General features: G+C 33.3%; 1 protein-coding gene across 1 annotated transcript; it reads left to right on the top strand.

The window, feature by feature from the left end:
* Window positions 1–3,837: 3,837 nt before the first annotated feature.
* Window positions 3,838–4,747, top strand: LOC127806535 (putative glycine-rich cell wall structural protein 1). The gene has a single exon (XM_052343900.1). The coding sequence runs from the start codon at window positions 3,962–3,964 to the stop codon at window positions 4,589–4,591; it is 630 nt and encodes a 209-aa protein (XP_052199860.1). The 5' UTR covers window positions 3,838–3,961; the 3' UTR covers window positions 4,592–4,747.
* The last annotated feature ends 4,543 nt before the right edge of the window (window positions 4,748–9,290 follow it).

Genomic DNA, 9,290 nt, shown 5'->3' with positions numbered 1-9,290 from the left:
TGGCCCCGTTTGTTGCAACTTAATTAAATAAATTATAGTTTATAATTTCTTATATTATAGTTTTTAAAACTTAAAATAAGTTGTGAACTTGTTTGTTACAACTTTTCAAAAAGATGTAGAAGCTATAGAAGATGAGGTACCTTAGCTTTGAAAAAACCAGCTTCTACCATTTCTAAAAGATAGTAGAAGTTATAAGTTATAATTCTATAAGGTAAAACAAACAATACATTATCATTTTTTTGAAGCTAGAAGTTAAAAATTATAACTTTTAAGGTACAACAAACATGCCTAATATGTTTGGTTTTTAAACTTTTTAGCTTAGCAAAAAATTCTCATATTTATAAAGAGAAAGAGATTGACAAGATAACTCCTGGACTCCTTTCCATATAATGTAATTTCTCAATATTTTTTTATTTTTATGATTTCTAAAATTTAAAATATTTTTTTTAATAATATTATGATTTTTAAACTTTTTATTTATTTTTCAATTATAGTGTTTGTTTACATTTTGTACACAGTTAATAAATATTATAAATAATTAATTATTATACATTTAATTGATATAGTTAGAATTTAGCAATATTATGATTTTAAATATTAATATATTTATTTAAATTTTATAAATTAATTTTTTAATATTCATCTAATGGTTAAATGTATATTTAATTTTTTATAAAATTTAAATATTTATATATTTAAATATTCATTCCAAATTTAAATATTTATAAATTAATTAAATAAAACAAATAAAAATTAAAAATTAATGGTAGCGACGGATTTGGATAATCCGTCACGGATTTAGAGACGGATTTGAATAATCCGTCTCTAATTTTATTTTTTTTAATTTGTTAACTTAAAATAATTTTTTATTTTAAATATAGCGACAGAAGGATATTTCTGTCGCTATATTTTAATAATAAAAAAATTATAATTAAAATTTTATTTTAATTATTTAAACTAATATTAAAATTAATTTTTTATTTTAAAATGTTGCGACGGAATTTTTTTTCCCTCGCTATATAAAATTTAATTTTTATTTTTTTATTATCATTAAAATATAACGACGGAAATTTATTTCCGTCGCTAAAATTAGCGACGGAAGTATATTTTTAGCGACGGAAATAAATTTCTGTTGGTAAAGTTTAATAATAAAAAAATTAAATTTAAAATTTTATTTTAATTATTTAAACTAATATGAAAATTAATTTTTTATTTTAAAATTTTGCGACGAAACTTTTTTCTGTCGCTATATAAAAATTTAATTTTTATTTTTTTATTATCATTAAAATCTAACGACGGAAATAGATTTCCATCGCTAAAATTAGCGACGGAAATATATTTCCGTCGCAAAAAAATAAAAAAATTAATTTTTTTGCGACGGGAAAAATTCCGTCGCTAAAATCCGTTTCTAAATAAATTTAAAAAAAAATTTCACAGTCCGTCGTAATTCCGTCGCTGTTCCGTCGCAAAATAGTGATGGAAATTTCTGTTGCTGAAAATCTGTCGCTAAATCCAGAATTTCTTGTAGTGAAAATTAAATCTTTATAAAATCTTGTGTGGTTGTACTTGATTGTTTTACTACTTGCTATTACCCATCCATCGGCAATTCACATATTAAAACTCAACTTTGAGAAAAAGAATTTTGAAAGAAACTTTTTGTATCTTATAATTAAAAACCCAATACAAACCATCGAATTATTTTTCTAGGCAACAAATGATATTAAAGTAGGTATATAATTTTTCTATACCTTAATTAAAATTTAAAGTAAGAATGACAGTCATTATTGGAATGAAATTGCTAAAGGTTAGTCCACAAATAGGTCACCTTGGTTTAATGGAATTAACTACACTTATTGAAAGGCAATAATGAAAATCTATGTGCAATCAAATGATTATGAAGCCTAGAAAGGCATTATTAAAGGTGTAAAGTTGCCAACTATAATTGTGGAAGATTTAATCATTCCAAAACTTAAAGATGAATTTAATGAAGAATACACTAAAAAAACTCAAATGTTAAAGCTATGAACTTATTGTATTGTACACTCCCACCCACCCACAAAACTCAATATAATATCTTGATGGGAAACAACAAAGGAGATTTGAGACTTTACATATGAAGAAATAAACTAATCGGTTAAAGAAACTAGAATAGGAAGGTTGGTCTAAAATTATAAACTTTTTAAGATGGAATTCGGTAAATTAAATTTATATATATTGATATTATAAATAATTTAAAATATCTTAAAAAATTCTATCCTAACCATGAACTTGTGAGAAAAAATTTGAAGTGTTTACTTGAGAAATGAAAGTCGAAAATGATAGTAATAATATGCATTTATAACACATTAATAAGTATCTTTAAATCACTCTTTTAACATTATTCATAACACAATTCCAAGATACCCCCAGGTACCCCTCCAAAGCACACCAAACCGTCTTTATACTCTTCTATATTTTTACACCTCGCCTCTTAAATATAGTAATACAAAAAAATACACCACCAGTCCTCTCTCTCTATATATATATTGCATATAATTGGGCATGGACTGCCATGATTGAGAGCAAAATGTGCAAGTGAGGCAGATGACCACCAAATTAAAAGGCGACTGGCAGTAGGAAGGATCGAAAAGCAAAGTGCCATTTGTCATTCTAAGATTACACTTACACTCACTCCCCCCACCCCCCACCATCATTTGTGTGTAGGGATCTCGACAGGGAATTTGGGTTTGGGGTTTGGTTTTGGGTTGGTGAGTTAGTGGGTTGTTGTGACTTCTTAATTTGTTTGAGGATTTAATTATTTAGCACAAACATGTGCACGAGTAACGTGTCTTAAAAATTAGCAAAAACTCATATTCAAATAATGAATAAAATTAACAAGTTGAAATTTTAATTTCTTAATTAATTAGTTCTTTTCAGAAAGTTTATATTTTTAATTGTTAATTATGAAAAAGTTTATGGTAAATAATATGTTTTTTTTCCCAAAATTATATATGGATCGAAATTTTAAAATGATTTAAATGGAAAACTTATATTATATGATAAATAAATGCATGAGATTGAGAGAACAGTAGGGATTTTCAAATTGGTAACTTCAGCTGGATTCCGCATTCATAGATGCACTAACTGTATGTATTGAATCTTCTTTCTTCTGGGTAAGTAAGGATTAGATGCCAGCTGTGACTGAAAGGGAGAAGAAATTAATGAAAGCAATAAAGAACTAATTCAGAGTTTATTTGACATTATTGTTGTGAAATTTGTACATATGTCATCCCAAAATTGAATTCGAGAACATGCATGCATGGCTAAATCATCATAAGCACTTCGATAATATTAATGTTTTAAGTTACTTGTCGGACAATCTTTCAACACAAATTATAAACGCCAATTAAAGAGCTAAAATTTTGTGACAAATATTAATATTAATGATCATACAATTAGAAATTAAAAGGAATATATTATTAAAGATAGATTGTCATTTTCTATATATTAATTATTATGCATTCTAGAAAAAGTGCATGAACGCATATGCATATATGGGGAGAGAGAAAGAGAAAGGAAAAGAGAAGACAGTATAGTCAGTCCAAGTCCACTACCACTCCCAGTCCCACTCCCACTAAAGCCACCCCTCCACACACCAACTCCACCACTAAAACCCTATTCATTTATCAACAACACAAATAACACGTATGCCTAACAACTTCACACTTTATGAGTTTTCCACTTCTTCTCAAACAAATAATATATTGATTTTCTATCATTATTAGAAGAAGCTACTAGAATTGAGCCGATTTTCCCAAACTTTTTCCATGCCTATATATATAGCTTGGATGCACCGACGTTGCTCTTCACAGGCATTGTTTTGTTTTCTCCAAAGATCTAAATATATATTTTCATACGTAAATCCTTCACACGCAGTCATTTCTGTCAGTTGTCTGAAGCCACTGGCTTATATGGTGTGAAGATGGAGAGTTCTAAGTTGATAGGCGTGGCATTCTTGGTTCTGTTCTTTGTGGACGTCGGCTTTGCCGCTAGGCCTTTTAGAGTGGTCTTAGGCAAAGGAGGAGGTGGTGGAGGAGGAGGAGGAGGAGAAGGTGGTGGTGGCGGTGGTGGGTCGGGACTTGGGGGGTATGGTTCAGGTTATGGTTCTGGGTACGGCTCCGGGAGTGGTTATGGGTATGGAGATTTCCCCGGAGGTGCATACGGTAGCGGGGGAGGGGGAGGGGGAGGCGGCGGCGGAGGTGGTGGTTCGGGGTCCAGGGGCGGTTCCGGTTCTGGGTTCGGGTCTGGGAGTGGCTCTGGGTATGGATCTGGTGGCGGGATAGGAAATGGGGGAGGTGGCGGCGGCGGCCAAGGTGGAGGAGGAGGCGGTGGTGGAGGCTCCGGATACGGTTCGGGAAGTGGTTCCGGGTATGGAAGTGGAAGCGGTTCTGGCTACGGAGGCGGCAGCGGGACTGGCGGCGGCGGCGGAGGTGGAGGAGGAGGAGGCGGCGGCGGCGGAGGTGGTTCAGGGTACGGTTCGGGCAGCGGCTCGGGGTATGGTTCGGGATATGGGTCAGGGTACGGCGGCGGCGAAGGTGGCGATGAGCCGTGATCCTTCAAAGAATTTGCAATTGTAAACTCTGAATTTGAAGTGTGATGGTGGGTCCGTCAGCCGCGGTGGATGCGGCGGCATTAGATGTGTTGCATACATGCGCGTACTTCATCCTCTACACAACTATTTTATAATATAATCTTCATTTTCTAATAATTTTTTTCCTTAAGTTGTTAGATAAATTACATCGGGCATGAGGAGGATTAATGAAATTACAACCAATATTTTTGTGTTTTCTGAAATAACTAAAACCTTTGTTTAGTTAAATAAATGGGTAAATATACTATTTTTAATTATAAATTATACCAATTTAACAATAAATAAATTACAAAAATTAGTTATTATACTTTAATTTTACTATTTCAATCATTAAATATCATTTATAATAAACTGATTACTACACTTTAATCTCCACCTCCTTTTCTACAACCATCTATGTTGCACCATTTCCTTGTTTCCAAAATATTTCAAAAATGTTTTTCATTTTCGTTTCGCACATTTTTTATGTTTACTTTTTTTAGAAAAATGTCTGTTTTTGAGTTTTTGTTTCTGTTTTCGTATAATTTAGACGATCATACCCAAAACCACCACCTCCTTTTTTGGTTATGGTTTAAGTCCACAAATAAATAGGAATTTTGGTGTTGGTGAGATTATCAAAATTCTTTAAAATTTTGAAATATCAATTTTCGAGAGAAAACCTATTAAATGAATGATTTAATGATTTATTTAGAAATTTGGCCTTTGTGTACTCATTCAATCTTGGAACTCACTAAGCCAATCGCGTTAGTCTTAGGTCACAATCACTCTAAGTCAACCTTTTTCTTGGACTACACCTTCCTTGGGATCTTCCTATTATCGAAACCACCAACACAAGAGAGCAAAACAAGAGAACTAAAAAAGCAAAACAACACAAAATTTTTATAGAGAAACTCTCAAAACTTCAATTGAAGATGGAATGAATACAACTCAAGAGAGACCCCTTATTTATAACCTTTAGACTTATGTAAAAAAGATAAAAATATTCGTGCTATCTTTATTTATCGGGTATAATTACAAATTTGATTCAATCTATCCTCATCTCTAATTAACTTAATAACAATCAAATAAGTCTAGAATCTTTCAAAACTAGTGCCATAATCTTTCGCACAACACGACCAACCACATTGTCTCATGTGGCAGATATTTTGAGGACTCCTCTCATATCGAGCCATACAATCTGTTTGATCACATCCAAGTGTCCAACTATCTACATCCTCACAACATATCTCTAGTCAACTTCTAGTTATGCCCTTAACGTGTCCTAATCATGACCCTATCATACCCCAATTATTTAAATCATCCACATGTTGCCTGTAAGACAAAGCCTTTATTCATGATGAAATGACAATCTACGATTCAAAAGGTCAAAACATTCTTCCCCACCTAAAGTGCCAACATCCCCATTGCTTGCTAATAGTTAACAAGATTAGCCCTTAAAACTGCCACAAGTCCTCATCGCCTTGGTGCAACGTGACACACCATTCTACTTCACCACCTAGCCAGCTAGTATCTTCTTCCCTACTTTCTCAAATTATGTAGTCACCACCAGAAGTGCCCTATGTGACACAAACCACTCTTAATTGTCACAACTTGCATGGTAAGGCTTCAAGAAGGTAATGTGGAAAACTAGATAAATCTTCAATGAAAGGGGTAATGCAAGTTGATATGACACCTTCCCTACCTTTTTTTTGTCTAGATATGGACCCTCGTGCTTCCAAATCAAACCTTTATGAATCCTCTAATAAGCCTTAAACTGTAAAGGGATAACATTCAGCATATCCAGTTCATTAAATTGAAATTGCACTAGACGCCTCTTTTAGTTTACCTATTTCTTCATCATCTCCATTACCTTAACAAGGAAAGCCTTGGTCTCACCCAATTTCTTTTGCCAAGAATTCGCCATGGAATGGGCTCTTGGATTTTGACCCTTGTATTACTCATCCATTACAAGTGGGGTCACTGGTTGTTAGTCCGTCACAATCTTGAATGGGTTTGTTCCTATTGACTTACATTTCTACCAATTGTATGAAAACTAGGCCACATCCAATAGTTTGGTCCAATCGTGTTGGCTGACTTTGTTGTAAATAACACTCCAGCAAGTTATTAACCTGCTCTATCTAACAATCAGTCTAGGAGTGAAAGCTTATGAAGATGTGAAACTCCAAGCCGAGTTTGAATAACTTCATCCATAATGTCTTAGTTAATTAAGGATCCTGATTGCTGATGATAATCCTCAATAGATGCAAATATTTTATCACGTGGCAAAAAAATAATTGGGTTGCCTCCTCTACCTTACAATTGACCGGCATTGTGACGAATTAGTCTGCATTTAGATAAGCCATCCACCACCAAAAGACTGGACTTGAATCCCTTAACTTTGGATAAATTTGGGATGAAATTTAGGGAGACACTCTCCCAAGGTCACTTAAGGGTAGGGGAAAGCAAAACTTCGGTCTTCCTAAACTAAGTGAAACGAACTGACCAAACTTGTATGTTCAGTTCAATTTTTTTCTTGCATCGATTTAGTTCAGTTACTTTTCGTAGAAATTCGGCTATTCGGTTTCGGTTTAGTTTTTTGGTCAAAATAAGCAAACTATCTGAATTGACCGAATTTTAAACCAACATCGTTTCGATGGTTATAAAACAATGTCATTTTTTAACTGACTGCTTGCAAATGAAAAAGGTTAGAAGAAGAGCTTCAAGACCAAAGAGTTCGAGACCCACAAACCATAAACTAAACTAAAACCTTATCGTCAAAAATTGCCTTTGTCTTCATCGGATTGTCGTCGCCATTGTCGTCAACTTCAACTGACGATCGTCGTCTTCTCTCCTTTTGCTTGTCGCCTTTGTGTTGGTTGACATTGTTGTAAATAACACTCCAACAAGCTATTAACCCACTCTATCTAACCATTAGTCTAGTAGTGAAAGCTTATGAAAAAATGAAACTCCAAGCCAAGGAGTTTGAGTAACTCCTTACATAACCTCTTAGTGAATTAAGGATGTTGATTGCTAATGATAATCTCCAACATATGCAAATATTTTATCACACAGAAAAAAAAAAATAGTTAGGTTTCCTCCTCTACCTTTCAATTGACCGACATCGTGATGAAAGTGTGCATCTAGAGAAGCTATCCACCACCAAAAGACTGGACTTGCATTAATTCACCTTGGATAAAGATGGGGTGAAATTTAGGGAGACACTCTCCCAAGGTCACTTAAGGATAGGGGAGAGCAAAAGTTTGGTCTACCTGAACTAACCAAAATGAACCAACCAAACCTATCGGTTTGGTTTGGTTTGTTTTTTTTCTAGCATCGGTTCGATTACCTTTTGTAGAAATTTGGCTATTCGATTTCGGTTCAGTTATTTTGGTTGAAATAACGAAAATGAATTTATCGAACTTTAAAACAACGTTATTTTGATGGTTATATAACAACATTATTTTTTGGCCGGTCTCTTGCAAATGAAGAAGATTAGGGAAAGAGACTTTGAGATCGAGAGAGTTCGGGACCCACAAATCATAAACCAAATCGAAATCCTACCATTAAAAATCGCCTTCATCTTTATCGGATTGCCGTCGACTTTAACTGACAATAATCATCTCCTCTCTTTTTACTCATCACCTTCAAGCTTTCGCCTTTTGGCCACTCCCTGATTCCTTGTTCCTTTGATGACCAACCATTGTCCTTGTCTCACATTTCGTCCCCTTCGCCGTTGGCCTTCGTCTTATCGATCGCCATCCCCTTCATCATTGGCTATTGACCGATGAATGTTGTCCCCTTTTGTTTGTCGTGTTCTGGCCTTCGGCCTCTCCCACGCCAATGGACCTTCCTTGTTCCTTTGTCGTTCCCATCTCACCCTTTGTCCTCTTTGTAATATCCTAATATTTTGAGAATAAAAATAATTAATTTTTTTATATTTAAAATATTTTTAACATCCATTAGAGATTATAATTGAGAAAACTAATGGGCTTAGAGTTAGTGGGTTAAGTTGAAAAATGAAAGGTTAAGTAAATGGGCTTAGAGATAGTGGGCTAAGTTGAAAAAACTGAAAGGCTGAGTAAATGAGCTTAGAGTTAGTAGGCTAAGAAAGTGAGCTTAAAATTAATGAACTAAATGAAAAAAATAATCTATTTAAAAGAAGATTTAATGAAAAATAATTAAGGTGAAAAAATAATTAAAGATAGTGAGTGAAATAATTGAGAAATGTGATAGACAAAGTAGGGTGTGGAGAAATAATTAAAGATTATGGGTGAGATTTAGTGGAAAATAATTAAAAAATGTGACAAAATAATTAAAGATAATGAGTGAAATAATTGAGAAATGTGGGAGACAAAGTAGGGTGTGGACAAATAATCAAATATAATGAGTGAAATAATTAAGAAATGTGGGAGACAAAATAGGATGTGGACAAATAATTAAAGATTATGAGTAAGATTTAGTGGAAAATAATTAAGAAATTTGACAAAATAATTGAGAAATGTGGAAGACAAAGTAGGGTGTGGACAAATAATCAAAGATAATAGGTGAAATAATTAAGAAATGTGAGAGACAAAGTAGGGTATTGACAAATAATTAAAGATTATGAATGAGATTTAGTGAAAAATAATTAAAAAATGTGACAAAATAATTAAAGATAGTGGGTCACTACAATTTTTCTAAG

The sequence above is a fragment of the Diospyros lotus genome, chromosome 7, assembly GCF_014633365.1.
Source record: "Diospyros lotus cultivar Yz01 chromosome 7, ASM1463336v1, whole genome shotgun sequence".
NCBI classification, from domain to species: domain Eukaryota; kingdom Viridiplantae; phylum Streptophyta; class Magnoliopsida; order Ericales; family Ebenaceae; genus Diospyros; species Diospyros lotus.
Note: the sequence above shows the minus strand (reverse complement) of the source record. Positions and strands in the feature narration are given on the sequence as shown.

Coding starts and splice junctions, on each gene's coding strand:
- LOC127806535 (XM_052343900.1), top strand. CDS start 3,962: ATGGAGAGTTCTAAGTTGATAGGCGTGGCATTCTTGGTTCTGTTCTTT.